At 58.3% G+C, this 19,918-nt stretch overlaps 1 protein-coding gene across 2 annotated transcripts; it reads right to left on the bottom strand.

Annotated features, from left to right (window-relative positions):
* Nucleotide 1: 1 nt before the first annotated feature.
* On the bottom strand, nt 2-19,902 carry PCID2 (PCI domain containing 2). 2 transcript variants are annotated; one of them, XM_059144660.1, is made up of 14 exons: nt 19,763-19,902; nt 14,595-14,684; nt 13,014-13,087; nt 11,354-11,419; nt 10,404-10,445; nt 9,402-9,456; nt 6,448-6,551; nt 4,318-4,393; nt 3,754-3,895; nt 2,661-2,761; nt 1,781-1,854; nt 1,558-1,683; nt 659-782; nt 2-492 (listed from the first exon to the last, which is right to left on the bottom strand). In XM_059144660.1, exons 1-14 carry the CDS (start codon nt 19,796-19,798, stop codon nt 403-405), a joined length of 1,200 nt encoding a protein of 399 aa, XP_059000643.1. In that variant the 5' UTR covers nt 19,799-19,902; the 3' UTR covers nt 2-402. The 2 variants fall into 2 exon arrangements, with proteins under 2 accessions (XP_059000643.1, XP_059000644.1); XM_059144661.1 differs by lacking the exons at nt 9,402-9,456; nt 10,404-10,445; nt 11,354-11,419; ... (1 more) ...; nt 14,595-14,684; nt 19,763-19,902 and adding an exon at nt 7,245-7,406.
* Between the last annotated feature and the right edge of the window lie 16 nt (nt 19,903-19,918).

Raw genomic sequence — 19,918 nt, 5'->3', positions numbered from 1 at the left:
CTCAAGTGAAACACTTTAATTCTGTAAAACATTCTGATTTAACATATAAAAATGCTGTATGTTAAGACAAAATAAAGAATATGCCAACTTTATAAACTCATGGTGACGTTTTATAGAAAAAGTTACAACAAAGGCTGACAAAGACACCTTTACAACTGGTGAGCCCGAGAGCCCCTCACAGACGCATCCCCCGCTCCAGAGGGAACGGCCGCACCCTCGTTTTCTCCAGAGGCAGCTCGGGCTGTCCGCAGGCCCTCACGGAGGTTTCAAGGCATCGTGTGCAGCCAGCGAGCCCCGGAGAGCACGGCCGCAGACAACACCGTGGTGGCCCGGGACGGAGTCCACACACAAGGATACAGCCAGACGAGACCCGGCTTGCCTGTCCTCGGGCCACATGCCCCGTCAACACACTGTGGACAGCGGAGGGAACGGGTTCTGCTTGCTAACGACCAGCTTCTGGTGCTGGTGTGATATGTAGCCTTTGATGTGGCCCTGGGGAGAGAGGGGCCAGGGTCACGACAAACGTGCCGGCGCACCCCCACCTGGGCCCCGCACGTCGGCGGTCTGCCCCAAACGTGACAGACGAACACCGTGGCTTTCAGGCCCCTACAGGAGAGGCTCCAGAGGCAGCCCCGCCGGCCGGGGAGGGGCCTCTCACCATGTAGATCAGGTTGGCCAGGATGCACTGGACCTCGTCGATGTCCACGTCCTCCACCTGCATGAACTTCAAGGCGACCAGGAAGGCGTCCAAAGACAACTGGTGTGTTCTGAGCAGCAGGTACCTGGGAGGGACAAGAACAGGGCCACCGGGTTGCGGACGGGACGCGAGCACTCTGAAGGCCGAGACAGTGTCCTGAGTCACAAGGGAGAACAGGACTGCAGTGTGGATGTGTCTACCCCCGCCCACATTCATCTCAGAGTCCAAGACCCTAACCCTACCCCCCAGTCCGACATCCCTGCGATCAGGACGCCCCTTGCCACGAGCCGCACCCTGTGGATCTGAGGACGTGTGGCCCTCGCTGTTCTGGACACACTGCCCACGGCTGGGAAAGGGGCGATGCAGAACTCAACTTTCTTTTTCTTTTTCTTTTTTTTGTCAGAGCGAGCGAGCACAGGCAGGCAGAGAGGCAGGCAGACGCAGAGGGAGAAGCAGGCTCCCTGCCGAGCAGAGAGCCCGATGTGGGGCTCGATCCCAGGACCCTGAGATCATGACCTGAGCTGAAGGCAGAGGCTTAACTTACTGAGCTACCTGGGCACCCCAGAATTCAACTTTCTGACAAACAGGGGAGTGGACCGGCTGAGTCGATAAGAATCAAGGAGACAGCCCCTGTCCTACTCGTGGGGACAGAACGCGGGACACCTGAGGCCAGCGCGCATGCCCGTGGGGTGGTCGGTGCATGGAGGTCTGACTGCATGTGCACAAGCTTGAGGCAGGCCTGGGGCCTCATCCACACGGGCGCAGACGCCAGCTCGGGGGGGCGGTCATCGACCTTCCCGGTGCGGCGGGTGAGTCGCCCCAAGAACTCAGACACACTGAGGAGGAAGCACTCGGCTTACACTTTCTTGAAAAGATTCCTGTAGGTGATGATCTTCAGCTTCTCAAGGATGAGGAAGATGCCGCAGCGGATGAAGAAGGTCTCGTGCTTCGTCAGCGCCTCGTTCAGCAGCAGGAGGTTGCCTTCGCTGCGTGGGGAGAGACGCGCACGCGCTCAGGAACGCAGAGCCCAGGACGAGCCCTCGCGCGACACGTGGGAGGCGTCTGGCGAAAAGGCCACGATACCTGACGGCTTTGGTCACTTCGGCGAACTGCATGAGACGGTACTTCCTCAACAGCTCGATGGTCGGCATGTGACCCTGAGACAGAGCGCCCGCTACCCAGCGTAAGAGCCTTTCGCTTGGAACAGGATTACCGGCCACAAAACCCCCATCGAGGAGTCACGTCTTAAAAACCTATTTCTTCGGAAGCAGCTAAGACAACGTGGGTCTGGCAGCCAGAGCCCTGGGGGCACCCGGCCCCGAGGCCCTCACGCCCTCACGGCTCGTCTCCAAGGGCAAGCGTTGGCAGGAGGCGGGCCGGTTAAGGGCCGGGAACTCGGAAACGCCGTCCCGAAGGATCGGCTGAGCCACTGACACCGGCCACTTCTGGGAAGCAGGGTCGGGTGCGGGGAGGGGGCACCGCCTGTGACTTCTCCGTGACAAGGGGCCCTGCGCCGTACGGGTTCGGGCCGCATGTGTGTACAGCTTAGGTAATTTTTAAAAAATTTTAAGTGGGAGCAAAGAAAGCTCTCTCACTTTGAGGCAATTTCAGTCAACTAACTGGCTGGTTGCTTGTCATTTCCAGTATTAAATTCCCTCTGGGGACTAGATGAGATAGCCTGACCTACGCACAGGCTGGCAAGACATGTTTCTTTCTCGTTTAATCCGTTTTTACTAATTCAGAGCTTTAGGAGCAAAAGAGCACGCACTATGTCATCTCACACACGCCAGTCTTCTGAGGCAGATGCTCTGAGGAGAAAGTGCCTATCGCGGGGCTGGGCGGTTCGGGCCACCCCCGAGCAGCTCCCCGTCTGCTTCTGGGTGTGCTTGCGCGGTGACCACGCACCACCTGTGGGCCCTGCGGGGAGCACTGGGGGCCGAGGGAGCGGCGTGAAGTCACTCACCAGCAGCATTTTGACCGGAAGCAAATATATCAGAATCATCCTCTTGTTCTTCTGACTCGCACGGTGGCAGTGCTCGAAGGCGAAGGAGAGGTACTCCTCGGCTGCGGACACAAGGCAGGCCGCGCGCTCACCCCCGCCCGCACTGCGTCCCGCCGACGCACCCGGCACCCGCGGTCTCAGGAACCATCCACTCCCACGGGAGCGGCCGGTCCTTCTCGCTGGGCCGCTGTGCTAGATACTCAAAAATCCGACTCAAGGAATCTTCGGAGGAAAAACATTATCAACACCTTCAGAATCCTCAAAAGAACTTGAAGGCTTCTATTCTCAGACTCCCTGTTTTAAGGGGAAAAAGAAAAGGACAAGAGAACCGCCGAGGACGGCCTTGTTCAGAAGCCGCGGGTGGAGGAAAGGAGGTTGGTCAGCACGAGCCCACGGAGGAGAGACCCAGGCCCGCCCCGCAGCCGCGCGGCCACCCCCGCTGTGCAGCGCTCACGGCTGGAAGACACGGAGAGGGAAGCCGTTCCAGGCCCGGGCCTCACGTGTGCACAGCAGCTTTACCCGTGGGACGAGCCTTTACAAAGTCTGGTCCGCGGACGGCAGGGGAAACCGTACAGAACCACCGCGGCTTGCGTTCTCCTCGACAGGTCAGCACAGACACGCCCAGGGCCGTGGTTTCTGGAAAGCGCCGCTCGGTCGGGCAGTGCCCGAGCCCCATGCTGCGCGGCGACCCTCCGCCCTGGCGGACCCTGGGGTGTCTGACGCAGACGCTGGTGGCGCAGCCGTGGGCTCCCCGTCCCGGATGCCGGGCCCCCACGAAGGCACAGTACCAAGGACCATCACGCCCGCTCCAGAGAACGGTAGTGCCGAGTCACCTCCCACGAGCACGTTGCCACGGTAACCACGACCCCGGCCGGGATGCCAGAGGCCCAGCATGGATCTTCTTGCACTTTGGACAAACAGGCCCGCACACACGCGGGACAGCGGGACGGCACCCCGGTCGCCCCCTTCAGTCCTGCCAAGAGCTCATGAGAGCTCTCGGACACGGCTCAGGTCCCAGGGTCTTGAGAACGGGCAGCAGCGGCCGCCAACTCACCTTGCTTGAAGTCACTGTCGAACATGGCCTTGCGCCCGACGTAGTACCTGAACGTCACCCTCTGCGCCGTGCTGTAGTCGTCCTTGAGGTTTGAGCTGTCGATGGCGCGGATGAGCGGCCGGCACAGGTGCAGCTTGTTGATCTGCAGCGGCCCCCGCGGCGGCTCAGCAACACGGGACGGGCCGTTTCCCGAGAGACACGTGAGCACGCGCCGCGCCACGAGGACCTCCTGACCCGTCCGCCCGCGCCCGCCCGCCGCCACCTGCTCTGTACCAGTCGTACAGCGACACCCCCCACAGGGCGACACCCCCCACGGGACAGTCCAGGCCCCCCAGTGGGCACCGGCTTGGGACGCTGGCGCCAGGCTCTCCCCGGGAGGTGCAGCTCCCCTTGCGGGACCACGGGACCACGCACACACCCTCGCGACAGTCCCTGCCCCTCGCAGGCGCTCAGCCCTTGGCTCGAGGCGGCCAGGTGAGGGTCTCGACCCGGCGAGGCCATGGAGGCCAGCCCGGAGAGGGCACCCGGGGAGACAGGCAGGAGGAAGGGGCCCCGCAGCCCCACCTTGAAGTAGATCTTGAACAGCTGGTTCACCAGGAACAGCATGCCCCACTTCTTGGAGTCCTCGATGCCGGCCCGCCTGTGGGGAGCGGCTTCTTCCAGTTACGCGGGAAATGAGCGTTTTAGGGGACACACACACACACACACACACACACACACACGCCCAGACAGAACCAACACCGTGAGCCAGAAGCCCACGGCTCGGGTCGCGCCTGTGAAACCGAACCAGCCGAGAGCAGAGGCCCGACCGCAGTGACGACGACACCGCGGAGCACACTCTCGGGGGGACGTGCGCTTGCTGACGTGGGGACAAGATCACCCGCGGAAACTCACGACAACGCGGAGCGGGGCCGAGCGCACGTGCCACCAACGGGAGACTGGAACCGTGTTGACGGCCCGCCCGGGAGGGGCACGGCGTGGTGACCCCGTCCTCAGCCTCGGCAGGGGTCGCACACGAGCACACACTTGTCCAAACACAGTCAAGGTCCGTGTGAATCAGTGCGGTAAGTTTTACCTCAAACTACAGAGGGGAAGCTGCGGCGCTGAGGGGAGCCACTGGCGGACGTGTCACCCTCTGGGGCGCCGAGAAGACAGAAACCTGCTCGACGCACAGAAGGAACGACGCGTGGACGGACGGCAGGCGGCACGCACAGTAAATGCCGATGGTGCACAGGGCAGGGGCGCACGTGTCCCTGTGAAAGTCTGTCTGCACGCCACATGCCCGAGGGTCCCCATGACGCGACGTTGGAAACAGCGCGCAGCGGAGTCTGCCGCGTATCCGCTCCTGGCCATGGCTCTTCTCGGGCGCAGCCCGCACACCCTCATGCGGGGCCGGGAGCGGGGGCCAAGGCAGGCCACCCACACACTCGAAATCCCAGCACACAGGAAACACACATGTCGGTACGGAACCACAGGCTGCTCGCTAGTCAGGACACTGAAATCTGTCCTCCGGCTGTCCCTACGGTCCTCCCACAGCAGAACACTCGGGGTAAGCCTGCAATCAGCATTTAGAACCGCAGTCCCGTTCCGTGACAGATGCTCCTAGAGGACTCTTGTCACTCACTAGCGCTGTGACCTCCAATCCACACCGAGACAACAGAAAACACACAAACACTAACACCGGAGACCGAACTCTGCTGGAAACACTCAGGAGGCAACCTCGAGGGGTCTCTCTGAGGCCCTGCCTGCTGCTCTGCAAAGCCAGGGTGCCCACCCCCACCCGCCGCAGCCCAGGGGTGCTGGGCGGGAAGGGCGGCCCACTGCGGTTCTCACTCGCAGCTCCTCGCTGGCTGAGGGTGCCGAGCGTCTGCTGGCGGGTCTACCTTCTCTGGGGGAATGTCTGTCCAGGCTGTGCCCCACGTAAGCTGGACGGCGTGTCTCCATGCATTCTGGACACAGGTTATCGTCCGCTACGCTGTGGGCAAGCGTTCTCCCCATTCTATGGTTGTTTTCCCCTCGCTGGACACGCTTTAAAACACGAGTTTCTACTTTGGTAAGTCTGGTTTATCTATTCTTCCTTAGGTCACTGTGTTTTGGGTGTCACATCGAGAAAGCCAGTTAGCCCACGACACACATGTACGGCTTGGAAGGGGGACACAGGGTCCCAGCATCCACGGCAGGCCACTCAGTCTAACAATCGCGCGTCTGGCGTCTCCGAGACAGAATGCGGACGAAACGGAGGGAAGAACGGACGTAAAATCGCCCTTGGAGGACCTAACAAAACAGCGCAGAGATCGAGCCGCTCTAGCTCAGGGCAGGACGGGGTCCCACGGCGGGAGACACGGTGAGACAACGGCGTGGCCAGAGGTGAGAGCGTGAGCCACACCGGGGGCACGGGCCGCCGCCGGAAAAGCAGTCTGTCTGGAACCCTCCATCTCGCACACAGGAGGAAGAGCCAGTCAGCACAGCGGGAGAACGGCGCGTCCGCAGAGCCGCCCGCAGCACAAGCCGCCAGAGCACGTTCCCAGATCACGGGGCTCGGGCCAGACGGCGCCGGAGCCAGAGTCTCCAGAAACGCCGTGCCGGCACACGCCGCACGCGGCCTCTCCCTCAGCTCGCGGACACAGCCGCCGGCCAGCTAAGCCCGTGCGAACGACCGCGGTGCGCGCGGGGGGAGCCCGGAGCCGTACTCACGTGTCGCTGGCGCAGACGCGGAAGCAGCTCATGAGCAGCTCGGCCGCCTTCTCCAGCATGTCCCCGACCTTGCTCTTCCCCTTCTTCACCAGCTGCTGGTCCGCCTGATGGGACGACAGACACCGTTAACTTCCTCTCGACTCCCTGGTGGGAAGGACGCGGCCGCCGCGAGGAGCAAAGCTGGCGACCCCCCGGGCTGAAGCCCCAGCTTCGGGGAGCCCCTCCGGCCGGTGCTACTGCGCTGAAAAACGGGAGACACCGGCCGCGATCCGACCCGCACACAAATCGACTGTCGTCAACCGCACCCGCCAGGAGGCCAGCCCGTCGCCAGGTCTGGGGCGTGGGGCTCTGCGCCACTCCCGGAGCCCCTCCTGATGGCCTCACGTCCTGCCCTACAGCCGGTCCACACCTCGGACACACACTTCCCACATGCACCGCGGGCCTCCCAGGGCCTGGCGACCCGCTGGCTCCCGCCCACCACCCAACACAGGCCCTCCGAGCACGGTCCACGAGCCCTCGGGAGCCGTCGACACACATGCAGGTGACCTGCGCGGTCAAAACTACTTCCCGGCCCCGCCGACCGCCGGTATTTATCTCTTCACGGCAGCGTTGCCCGCACCGACAACGCGAGCATGGCGGCTGGTGACCGTGCAGGGCCTTTCCAGCGACACCAAAGTGCAGCGGCAACACTGTCCACGACGTCACCCCGTGCGGCCCTGCAGCCAACCCCTAAGTTCCCTTCAAACTGCCCTGACGACACAGGAAATACGGAGTCTCGGTTCCCGGACAGAAACTACCTAACGTTCCTTGTGACAAAATGACAGCGCGGTTCCCTGCAGGAGGGCGCGCAGGAGGCTGCTGGCGCAGCCGGCGAGTGCGGAACCGGCGACTGACGGAAGAGCCGGCGGGCCAGGCGAGGGCATCTGCAGAGCCGTGTGCTGGACGGTGAATGAAATATTCCCGCCCGTCCCAAGCACACAACTGACAGGGTTTGCGGCCCACGACCTCTGTGTTCTCAAAAAAAACCAAACCAACAGAATTTCGGATCACTTGAATCAGTCACCGTGAACTTGGCAGCATCTCATTACTCCAAAACCTTTCAGATGAGGTCACTGGAGACATTAACAAACGGAGATCTGGTTTGGCATTTTTTTGCACAATGAATCACGTCCACACGTCGAGCATCTCTATAACTCGGTGAACCCAAACCCTCCAGATGATGAACGTCTGACGCCACCGGACCACACGGGAGCACATGGTCCATCCACGGACACGCTAGTGGATTCCACCGCGACAGCAGACGCTCAGTGCGACACTTCCAAGGCCGCACCCAACTACCCCTCAGCAACTACACTCGGAGCTTCGGACAGCGCCCGACTGTCTTCTCCTTCCCAGCGACACCTGCGTGAGCCAGGCCGTCTCCACGCATTCAAGCAGAACCACACGCCCAGCACCGTGCCTGTGGAACACACGGGCTCGAGCAGCTTCTGTAAGATTAAAATGTAAAATCCCGCCAGCTTCTCAGCACATTTTGTTCACTTGGAAAACGTAATTATTTTTTACTTAAAATGTTGATGTCCCGGGGCGCCTGGGTGGCTTGGTGGGTTAGGTCGCTGCCTTCGGCTCAGGTCATGATCTCAGGGTCCTGGGATCGAGTCCCGCGTCGGGCTCTCTGCTCAGCGGGGAGCCTGCTTCCCCCTCTCTCTCTGCCTGCCTCTCTGCCTACTTGTGATCTCTGTCAAATAAATAAATAAAATTTAAAAAAAAAATGTTGATGTCCCGACATAAAAAGCTCACTATTTTAGATGAGTATTTTTTTTTAAATCCCAGTTAAAAATGTTTAGTGAGGTAGATACACAGACGTATGATCAAAGTTCTGTGGAGCCTCGATAATCTGTGTTTAGGTTGTATTTCTTGGTTCTAGACGTTTCCATCACAGTTCCTTAGGTCTTCCATTCTCTGTGAGATCATCTGTGTTTTCATTTGTTTCAAGCGTGTTCATGACTCTCCCTGAGGCTTGTTTCTGGTGGCCAGGGTGCCCGCTGGTCAGGGAATGCCACCATCCGGTGTTTGGGGATCATCTCTCCTCATGGGCTGAGACTCTCTGTGAGTGACAGTCGGGCTTGAGGTCACGTGGACCCTGGTCGTCTCACATCAGCAGCAGACACCGAGGCAGTGGGGAGCTGCTGCCGGCTGGGCTGGTCTGGCTCCCCGAGGGCCTTGCTGGAGGGCTGGGGACCGGCAGCTGCGGGGCTGCGGGGCTGCGGCAGAGGTCTGTCCTCTTGGGCTGCCCGCCCCTCCTGCTCTCCCTGGGGCCTCTTCGTCTCTGCCTGTCCGTCTTTCTGGATCTTCCGGGATCCTCTTGGACCCCGTGCAGGACAGGAGGCAGGAAGGAGATGCAGGAGACCCACCCCCTGCTGCTCTGCAAGCCGTGCTGGCCTCAGAATTCCACCGGGATGGGAAGGAGAATGGTACCCTCTCCACCTTGTTCAGAACGGAAAATTGTAGTTTGTAAAACCAAAAAGCCATGTTAGTTCAGTACTGCTGCTCCAAAGCCTACTTACGCTGACCCCCAAGGGCAAACCCACCCATAAGACCCCGTCTTGACCTCCTCACAGCAGCGAGACGCCCGGCCGCCCCTGGCACCCACGGCGGGGGGAGTCTTCAAGACGGGGCCGGCTCTATCTCAGCAGTGGAGGAGAGTGTGGAGCTGCTGGCGCGACTGCCTTGCCCCCGGGGACACACACAGGAAAACTCCCTCTATGCCCACAACGTGAAAACCCACCAACCCGGACAGAAGCATTAGTCCGGTCCAGCGACCTCCTGCCCTTGCACACTATACCAGGTATGTGCTAACCCACACCCTAACCCGCAAAACTGAAGAATGACATGAAATTGAACAACAGACAGAAGCGGAGTTTGAGTTTTAAAACAGTGACAAGAACTGAACTCACGTTGTTGGCAAACACCCGGAGGTCAAGCGCGACAGCATACATGACAGGCAGGGCCCTGCGGGGCAGAAAGCACGTGGGAAGAGACCATTGGGTCCAAGGGCCCGTTCCCGACACCCGCCGCTCCCGTCCACCCACAGGGGGCCACCATGCCTCTGGGAATCTGGCGGCGGCTGCTGCCTTCCTCACCTCCTGTCAGGGCAGGCTGCGGCCCCGGGGCGTCCGGACCAACACAGACACTGGGGTGCTCCTCACCCACTGCCCTGGACCCCCGCCCAGAGGCTGAGATCCTGGTGCATGCGGGGTCCTCAGCCCCAGACGGCACCGCTTCACACGGAGCACCTTCCCTGTCCCTTCAACCACTCTCCAAGCAGCCCCATTAAAGCATGAGGTCAGTTAAGACCTTCTAATGGGACCCAGAAATCCTAACAGACGGAATGTCATGAAAGGATTTTTTTTTTTTTAATTTAGCTGGAACTGGTTTTACGTGAGAGAAGTCTTCACTTAAAGAAGGTATTTGATTTTGTTTTTCAGTAAAAGGTATTCACGAGCCTTGTTACTTTCGTGGACACGCGCCTTCAGTATTTACCTACGGTTAAGGGTCGTCACACTAGCACTTTGTCAAGGACGTGGAATAACCCGCCCCCGTGCTCCCTCCGGTCACGGAGCTGTGCTCACCCACCCTTTTATCCGAGTTAAAATCAGAAGTCAGTTCCGAATTGACAACTGACAAAGCTTTCGGGGTCTGGAAGGTCTGAGACAAAGACAAGGCCCCACATTTACGGGAAACCTGCAAACTGCCAGGGCGCAGCTAACATGTCCGCTGACCCTGGCCACGCCACCACCCACGCTGGCACTAGCCTCCGTCGACACGGGACGTTAAATATCCACACGGAAAACACAACACATTTATTTAAGGTTTTAAAAAGCTTCTGCTGAAAGGAAAAAAACCCAAAAAAACCAAACCTGCCGTTTGCCAGTTCCGTTACGTCCGTCCGTACTCACCAGTTTTCTTCTTTGTGGGCTTGAAACGCGCGCAGGAACGACGTACTGTGTTAAGGAAGTCACCACGTACGGAATCTAAGGCGACGCTACCACGACAGTACGAGACATGAAGGATTCTACATTTTAAGTTTAAACGATTACATATCACAGAACCAAGTCCTGGAAGAAATGACCTACAAGCTACAAATACCTGAACGTCATTAGGTGTTAAGACAGTAAGTGTATTCACTTTCACCTGCTCTCCGAAGTAAGAGATTATTGTTAACACCATCTTAACTGACGACTTCAAACCTTTCTTTGGGTTCTCCTAAATCTAGATAATCACATATCTAATAGGCTTTAGGTTCTGCAATATAAAGTTTTATTTCCTTGATTACGGAATTCTTAAATTCAAAGGAAACTAAGCTAGTTACTAACCAACTCTCTCCTTTGTATGTTTAAAGAAAGTTAAAAAACAAGCAAACTAAAAATCCAGACATCAACATTTCACTGACTGAGGCCTTAACTAGAAGATACGACTTAAATGACTGAAACCAGACACTGGCTGGCTGAAGGTCTTCCGTGACCACACCTCAGGGATGGTGTGCGGCGTCCACTCCTGACCTCCAGGCCTGGAGTATGCCGTTCTCATATTTTGCCAAAGGAACTAACTAGTTCCTGTGGCTATACTTAATACTTTAAAGGAAACATGACGATTTACAGAAAGGCAAGTAAAACCCTTAACTGTCACCCGCGTTCTTTGTCCTTGTACTGATAACTAGATGACAGTCTTAAGGCCCAGGATACATTTAAGCACCTGAGTGAAATAAACAGAGAAACGAGTTTCTCTCCCAAAGTTACTTCCAATTCCTTTCTAGTTAAAGGTATGAATGAAAGTGGCCCAATGTCTCCAGAACTTAAACCGCAAATATAACTGAGATATATAAATACAACCCAAACGACAAAGATATTGCACGATGACAGTCTGGCATTTATACGCCTCGATGAAATCGTGGTTCCCCACTGCGTAGGTGCATCTGCGAAGGCAACGTCCCAGGGTGAGGACACAGACAGCAGGACCCTCAAGTGAGCCCCAAGTGCCCCCCCCCCCCTGACCCGGGGTGCGCCATCGTGCTGCTCCTCCTGCCCCAGGCCACGGGAACCGGGAGGAGGAAAAGCAGCAGACTGGTGAGATTTGAACTGAAAGGGGCTGGGGCAGGAGAAAACCCATGTGACGCTCTGGGGCCTGGCAGCAGGTTCTCAGCGCCAGGCCCTGGTCATGGCAGAGCACGGCCCTCTGGCTTCCGTTTGGCACATCTAGAGCCTCAACACACACCGCACAGAGCCAGGAAAGAGCGGGCGGCCTCAATCTACCAGGAGCCCAGCGGCACCCCGACTTCTCTGGAAAACAAAGCCCTGTGGGTGCACGGGCAGGAGGGCGGCCCAATGTCTCATGCTTCGGGACAGCCAGCCGGCTTTGTCCAGCCCACCCTCCAAAAGGGAACACAGCAGACACAAGATGTCACTGGAAAGCTAGTATTCCGTGTGCTCTGCCCAGTGCTCGTCCCGTCCGCGTCAAGGCAAAGAGGTGAAAACACAGGCATCGTGGAAAACATGTCAGTGGTGAGCCACCACCAGCCCCACCCCGGAACACAGGACTGCTATGCCGCCAACCTGAGGAGCGTGATATAATTACGCAAGACCCGCAAGACCACTATTTATGTTTTAAAACCTACGTGATCTTTGAAATGAAAGAAAGTTTATTAAAAATTTCAAGTGCTTTAGGGATGTCTGGGTGGCTCAGACAGTTGAGCGTCTGCCTTTGATCCCAGGGTCCTGGGATGGCGTCCCCTGTGTTGGGCTCCCTGCTCAGTGGGGAGTCTGCTTCTCCCTCTGCCCCGTGTGTACTCTCTCTGCCAAAAAAATAAAATCTTTAAAAAAAATGTAAAGTACTTTAAGCTTCAGAAAATTTTCATAGGCTTTAGCAAAGTGAAAATTAAAAATACACTTTTCTTAAAATAAGATGAAATGAGAGAGGGAGACAAACCATAAGAAATTCTTAACTCCAGGAAACAAACTGAGGGTTGTTGGAGGGGAGGGGGGTGCGGGACGGGGTGACTGGGGGCCGGGCAGTGAGGGGGGCGCGGGATGCGGTGAGCACTGGGTGTTATGTGAGGCTGATGAGTCACCGGCCCCTTCCTCGGAAACTAACATTGTGCCGTATGTTAACAAAACCGAATTTAAATAAAAAAATAGTACCAACCTCCCCCCAAAAACAAACGCACTTTTCTTCTCAAAGCAAACCATCCATTGTTTCAAGTCTAAGATGGTATGTGTGTGTGTTGTTAGTTTTTATTTATTTTAGAAAGAAAGTGTGTTTGTGTGAGTGGGGACAGGCAGAAAGGGAGGGAGGGGGGACCTCAAGCAGACGCCGGCCTGACCGCAGAGCCCGCCGTGGGGCTCGATTTCATGACCCTGAGATCCTGACCTGAGCCAAAACCAAGAGTCAGAGACTCAACTGACTGAGCCACCCAGGTGTCCCTAAGCCCAAGACGAGGTCCAGTGAAATCCCTCAATGAATCAGCAATTTCCGGATTAGCTTTTTCTTCCTCCTGGGGGGGGGGGGGTTACCTTAAATGAGCAGCAAACATTTCGTCATAAGGGGGTTCCAAAACCTGCTGACACTTCTCTTCTGGAGAGGCCATCTAAATGGTAAGTAGAAAAATGACAAAAATAAAATTAAAAGGCAGCCAAAGAAGGCATGGTGCAGAGACTGAACCACGGCTGTCTCCAAAGAGCGAAGCGGGCAGCGGGCACGGCCCTTACAGTGAAGGGAGCAGCAGGCACACTGGCCCTTGTGCTCTCACGCACGTGTCGCCCACGGCCTGTGACATGGCGGCGGGCACTCCACAAACACACCAGCCGTGCCCACCGCAGTCCAAGAGATACTCAGGGCACTTCTGTGGAGACTGCCATGTCTAGCAGACGGCCAGGGAAGACGTGTGGTGAAGCGGCTCCTGGGTGCTGCCAGGTGGGGAAGGCGGCGGGAGTGAGAGTCCCCTCCTCACCTCCTGGGGACAGAGCCACTGGCTCTGCGCTCTAGGCCAGGCTAGCCGACATTCATTTCCAAGGTCCTCTTCCCTCTCGATGGCCAGATTTGGGGTCAGACGAGAGCCACGGGGGTCACGCAGCACAGAGAACGGAAGGGGTCCGCGAGGCCGATGCGGTAAGCCCACACGCATGCCCGCGTGCGTGAACGCGGCAAGGGAGCGGCAGCAGCGAAACCCCCCGTCCCACCATCCCCGGCGGTGCAGCCAAGGCAGACCACGGCCAGCAGTGAGTGGAAAGCGGCCTCGAGGGGCACGGGGACGGGCCTTGGATCACAAAGGGTGACCCGAGATCTGCCCATGGTGGAGGCACAGGCCGCCGGCCGAGGAGCGTCTGGCCAGCGGGCCCCTTAGAGCAATGGTTTTCAACACTGTCACACAGGACGGCCACCCAGGAACGCTCCATGTTAAGAGCTGCTTCTACTCCACAAACTGGCTGCTCTGGTCGGCGGTGCGGCCTGTACACTGAGCCAATACACGGAGCTCCTACGTCTTTCAGAAGGAAAAGTGCCCCCAGGTCCACAGTCCAGGATTCCAGTGGGAACGAAGGAGGAAAGGGGACTTCCCAAAAGGCCAAGAACACTTTCTACGGGAGACGGGGCTGGCATGGCATTTATCTGTTAAATCAAGGACACTTACAGTTTAGAGCAGGGTTTGGCAAACGCTTTCTGCAAAAGGCCAGATGGTAAACACCACTGGCTCTGCAGGCATAGATGTCTGCCAACCCAGGCGGCTAGGCGTCCGTGGCACAGACAGCACAGGAACGAGCAGACGTGAACCTGCCCCATGAATGATTTACCTCTAACAGGACACCTCGGTGGGCTTTGGGGACAGACAGGCCTGGGCACAGCCTGGTCCCGTGTGCTGGAGGACCTTGGATGACCTTGCTACACTCCGCATGTCTCTGAGGCTCAGAGGGTCGCGTAGGAGCTGACCGCAGAGCACGGGCCGCGCACCTCAGCCTGTGTGTGCTCAGAAAAGGGACTGGAATTCCAAACACCGACAATGAACTTAAAATTTCAACAGGCAGCAGTATTCACCTCCTCCTGACTCGAACTCCGAGCTTTGCTTCAGACGCGCCCATGAGCGCGGCCTATCTGCTCACCTGAAGCCGTGGGTTGGCGACGTGAGGGTGCCTGAAGGACACCAGCTCTGCACAGGACGCCCCGTCCCTGCTGTCGATGGCTTCGTAGACCTGGAACATTTGAAAAGAGGTAAGTGGAGTGGAAAACAAAGCGCCTTGCCCCCGCAGAACAACACGTCAGACGCCTCGAAAATCCATCCTCCCAGGGTGCCTGGGGGGCCTAGTCGGCTAAGCCTCTGCCTTCGGCTCAGGTCATGATGCCGGGGTCCTGGGATGGAGCCCCACATCGGGCTCCCTGCTTGGCAGGGAGCCTGCTTCTCGCTCTCCTGCTTCCCCTGCTTGTGCTCTTTCTCTCACTGTCTCTGTCGAATAAAGAAATAAAATCTTAAAAGAAAAAAAAAAAAGGAAAAAGGAAGAGAAAATCCATCTTCCTGATTCTGGAGGAGCCAGAGCAACAACATGGAGCGAGCTGGGCTCTTGGCAGCAGCCAACAGGGCAATGTTCCAAAATGACCTGTTTCAGAGGCCAAGAGACAGGTGACAGCGTCAGAAACAGCCAACAGGCAGGATAAGCCACTGCTTATTAACGGAGGCCTGTCATTTTAGTTTTACTCAGTCGTAGGGACACTTGAAAATTCATCTATAAAACTTATGGGGAAAAAAAGAACTTAAAAGCCACTTTCTGCTCCTCAGCGGCAACGGGGGAGGCAGCAGCTGAACAAATGGTGTCGTGGTCGCACCCCGGGTCACCTGGCTGTCGCGAGCAGGAGACAGCCCCACTGGTGAAGGTGTGCCAGTGTCCTCAAGGTGCTTATTGTTAAGCAAAAATAAACACACACACACACACACACACACACACACACACACACAAAACCCAAAACAAAACAAACAGACAAACCCAAAGTCCCAACTTGATCTGCGGGGACAGAGCAACTGCAGACAGCACGTGAGCCTGGGTAGAGACGCCGGCCCTGGGCCCGTGCGGTGCGGCTGGGGGCCGGGGGCTCTTCCACATCTCTGTCCCGGCAGCCTGTGCTGCGGCACACCTCTGGAGTTATGAAACCTAACGAGGTGTGAAGATTTTATTCACCAAACGAGAACACAGAAATCCGAACGGGCAAGGAAGCGTGATCCAGCGGCCCTGGGATCGCATCCGTCTGAGGCCCACAGGAGGCTCTGGGCCAGGATGACACGGAGAAGGGGCGGACGGCACACCCGGGCCAGGCGCTCCCCTCACCTCTCAGCCACAAGGAGCTGTAGGTCACGGCCCACAACAGAGAGCGACTGGAGCTCCCCCAACACTGCCGGTGGCAAGCGGCTGGGTCGGCCCGTGCCTGCGCTCCCCCCAGCCCGGTAACCCTACGTGGGGCAAACACAGCCACAGAAACTGCTCCAGCTCCCGGGTGCTCCGAGCACTCACAGGATCAGACGGCTGCTCATCACCTCGTGCCTCCTGGCATAAGCTGGTGGACGGAGGCTGCAGGGAGGGGAAGCCACCTACCCTTGGAGCTTGCCAGTTTCTCTTTTAAAAAAAGTAATCTCTACACCCACCATAAGGCTTGAACTCAGAACCCCGGGATCCGGAGTCGCACACTCCACCAACTGAGCCTGGTGGGTGCCCCCAGAACATGTAACTGCTTAAACATACGGACGGAGTCTGCTTCCCCTTCTCGCTCTGCTCCCCACCAGCTCATGCTCGTGTGTCCTTAAGCATTTTTTAAAAATGCTTAAAAAAATACATTGACCAGTTCCATCTGCTAACAAGGCCTTGAAGTAATGCCCCCTCCCCAGCCCCCAGCAGGGGCAACGAGCATAGCCAGCACCAGATTCATTTCCGAAACGCCACTCCCACAAGGAGCAGCGAGAGCTCCCTGGAGAAAGGACTGGTCCGGTGCTGGGACAGGACGAGCCTATGAGCTCGGCCCGGGTACTACCGTGCGGGAAAGCAAAGCAGATCTCAGAAAAGGACACAGACGTGTCAAAAGGCCCCAGAAACCAGTCTGAAGGAGCTCTCAGTGGCCAAATCTGGGATAAATTGAGCTTCGAAAAAAATAAGAGTAACCTTGTATTGGTTCTGGATTATAACTTGGCACTAACAATAATTAACAACAATCTATGATTCTTTTAAAAAGAAGCACAGGTGGGGCGCTGGGTGGTTCAGTGGGTTAAAGCCTCTGCCTTCGGCTGAGGTCAAGATCCCAGGGTCCTGGGATCGAACCCCACATCGGGCTCTCTGCTCACCAGGGAGCCTGCTTCCTCCTCTCTCTCTGTCTGCCTCTCTGCCTACTTGTGATCTCTGTCTGTCAGATAAATAAAATCTTTAAAAAAAAAAAAAAAAGCAGCACAGGGAAAAGCATTTTTAACAGATGAAATAGCAACTAACACACGGAGCGAGAGCCACCGCCTGGCGAACACGCACCCAATAACCCAGCTGGGAAGACCACGGACGAAAGCACTTCTGAAAGGGTGTGGGGCGGGATGTTCACGGGCTCTCAGTCGTGAAGCCATACGACAGGAGAAGGGTCCTGGGCGCTGGAGTGGCAGGTAGGGGCATCAGGGCGAGCTTCCTGACGCTGCAAGAGGCCTACACTGGCCCGGTTCGCCCAAACCGACTTCCGGGACTCAACGGTGGACGGTGGCACAGCCACGAGTCCACTGCCTGGGACATTTTAGAAACGTCAAATGTCACGGTCTAAATCCACTCCCGGAAACTGGCTGGAGGACTCTTCCGGATGCGAGACTGACCAGCAAGACCACCTGGCTCGGAGTGTGAGCGGATCAGACCTGTAGGTGACAGTGTAAGCCGGCTGGACCCACAGGTGACAGAGAGCTTGGGACAGCACCGTGGCGGAGGCGAAGTCCGAGTGCACCAGCCGAGGACACTGATGCTACGGCTCTCGGCTATGCTGAGGGCCCCCCAGCTGGAGAGCACAAGAGCCTCAGTCCCACGAGAACGAGGTGAAGGCACGAACAGCGCAGCGCCCGGGGAGACCGGAGCAGAGCAGCTCCGGCTGTGCGGCAGCCCGGTGGACCCCGACCGGCAGGTCTGGCCTGGCCTTTCCACGGCAGAGTGCTACAGGTGCATCTCCGCCTCCTTATGAGTTTCTCAATAACGTTTCCTTTTCTCTAGCCTCCTCAGTTGTAAGAACAGAGTGCAGAACACAGCACAAGGAGCAAGTTAAGTGACCGTTTATGTCATCAGTCAACAGTGCACTCCCAGTTAAGTTTTTGGTGAGCCGAAAGTTATATCCATTTTCAACGGCACGGGGTGTCAGCACCTCCAACCCCCACATCGTTCAAGGGCCGACAGAACATGCAAACTAATCTCTTCCTCAATGTAATTTCTAAAAGCAGAATACTTGGGGACATGTTAATTCAACCCGTCCTCTCCACACAGAGACAAAACCGGAGGCGTGCTGAAGCGCCGAGCTTGGACATCCCGGCCTCTGCCAGCCATTAGGAAGGGCCGCCCTCCTTGGGCCTCTCAAACTGGTTCTGGCCCCACAAGGCTCTGACTGCTAGCCCCTTCACTTGGGCCACTGTTCAGGCTGTTTGTAACTTTGAGAAATGAAGCAGTGCCCTCCCCCCATCCCTAACCCCAAGTAAAAAGCAGGCTTGCTCACCTACTACTAAATATGTTGATTCCCCAAATGCTGGGTTTCTCTCTTGAATGCAGGTACAGGCACCCTTGTGGGCCCACTGGATCCCAGGGAACTAGCAGGCTGACCCCTCAAGGCCAGCTGCACTGAGCTGAGCTACAGACCCTTGGTCTCTGACCCAGGAATGCATGCGTTCTGCCTGCATCCAAGAAACAAGAGAACTCAGAAATTTAAAGGGAGAGTAAAACCAAACCCCTTCCCTGACGGCTATGGGGACGTGATCACAGAGAACGGCAATGAAGGACCTACAACGTGTCCACAGGGAGCTGCTGGCTGAGGGGCTGTGAAGTGTGGAAGAAGGAATGTGCCCCAACCGAGAGGCCCCTGTGACAACACCGTGCACTCTGGAAGGTCCTGACGAGGGCAGGACACGGAGGCTGAGATTTAGGCTAACAGAGGCAATGAGCTCCCTGTTAAGGGCATGTGTAAGGCCTGATCTCCTGGTCTGAAGGGACAGTGGAAAGCCACTGAACCTTCTCTGTAAAACGGGCTTGCGGCAGACCCAGCTCCTACAAGTGCTAACGACGAGCTCCGGTGCGCGGCCGCGGCTGGTTCTCAGTGAGCGTTCAACAAGCCCTAGTGCTCACTGCTCGGCACCCGGCTGCTTCGTCCAACGAGACTCCTCTGAGAACACAGGAGCCCCGGCGGCAGAGGTCTAGCCCGGGCCGGGCCGGCGCTGACAGCCCGCAGCCCTTCCCCATGGGGTATACGGGACAGTCGTCAGGCACTCGGGGCTGCCCCGAGGGAAACACACAGTCGACTGGCAGAGACCACAACCCTGTTTCCCGCACAGGATCCGACAGATCGCGCCGGGGCCGTGCGGAGTCGCGATCAGTCCCTTCCTCACGTCCGCAATCCGAATGGTCTCCCGTGGGCCACCAGGCCGTGCGACGTGCAGTCCCTGGGAACTGAAGACGCGTACTGGGGCCGCGCTCGCGGACGCTGACCCGCGCGGGGAGCCCGGTCCTGTGTCCGAGCTCCGGGCACCCTGAGGCCGGCCGCGGCTGCTGACCCCGTCCTGCCTGCCGTGCGGCCGTCGCAGAGGAGGGCGGCCTCCGTCCCTCCGTCACGCGCTCGGCGCCGAGGGGCGCCTCCCGGAGGGCCCTGCCGCTTCTGACCCACGGACCCCGCCAGGAGTCGCCGGTGTCATCGAGCCGCGCGCAGGACCCGGACGGGCACGGCCAACGCTGTGCGCGCTCGGACGCACGTCCCGGGAACGGCCCGCGGGTTCCGCCCACGGCGCTGACCGCGGGCGGCCCCGGCCGAGGCCCCGCGGCGGGCGTGAAGGACCCGCCGGTCGCGCGGAGGCTCCGCGCCCGGACGACACCGCGAAGCCCCCGGCCGGCGCCGAAGGACGGAGCTCGGGATCGCGGCGGAGCTCGGGGCCCGCGGGCCGCAAGGACGTTCCTGGCGGGCGCCCGGCCCGTCGGACCGTGTCCAGCCGCCGCCCGCGGACCCGCAGACCCGCGCCGGCGTGCGCGCCCCCGCACGCCCCGCAGCGCCGCCGCCCGCTCGCCGCCCGCGCCGCTACCTGCTGCAGGTACTGGTTGATGGTGATGTGCGCCATGGCCGCTCCCTCCGCCGGAAATGGGCGGGGCCGCGCGTCCGGCCGCGGCGGCCGCACTTCCGGCTCGAGGTCCGTCCCTTCCCGCGTGCCTCCCGCCCCGCCTTCCCCGCACGCGGGTTC

The sequence above is a fragment of the Mustela lutreola genome, chromosome 13 (genome assembly GCF_030435805.1).
Source record: "Mustela lutreola isolate mMusLut2 chromosome 13, mMusLut2.pri, whole genome shotgun sequence".
In the NCBI taxonomy this organism is placed as follows: Eukaryota; Metazoa; Chordata; class Mammalia; order Carnivora; family Mustelidae; genus Mustela; species Mustela lutreola.
Note: the sequence above shows the minus strand (reverse complement) of the source record. Positions and strands in the feature narration are given on the sequence as shown.

Bases quoted from the DNA above. Each gene is read 5' to 3' on its own strand.
- PCID2 (XM_059144660.1), bottom strand. From the start codon at position 19,798: ATGGCGCACATCACCATCAACCAGTACCTGCAGCAG. The intron at 10,446-11,353 runs ATATCTTTGTCG...TTAACACAGTAC, and splicing joins TGCCAGACTGTCATCGTGCA to GTCGTTCCTGCGCGCGTTTC. The intron at 1,855-2,660 runs GTGAGTGACTTC...GCTCTGTCTCAG, and splicing joins TTCCGGTCAAAATGCTGCTG to GGTCACATGCCGACCATCGA.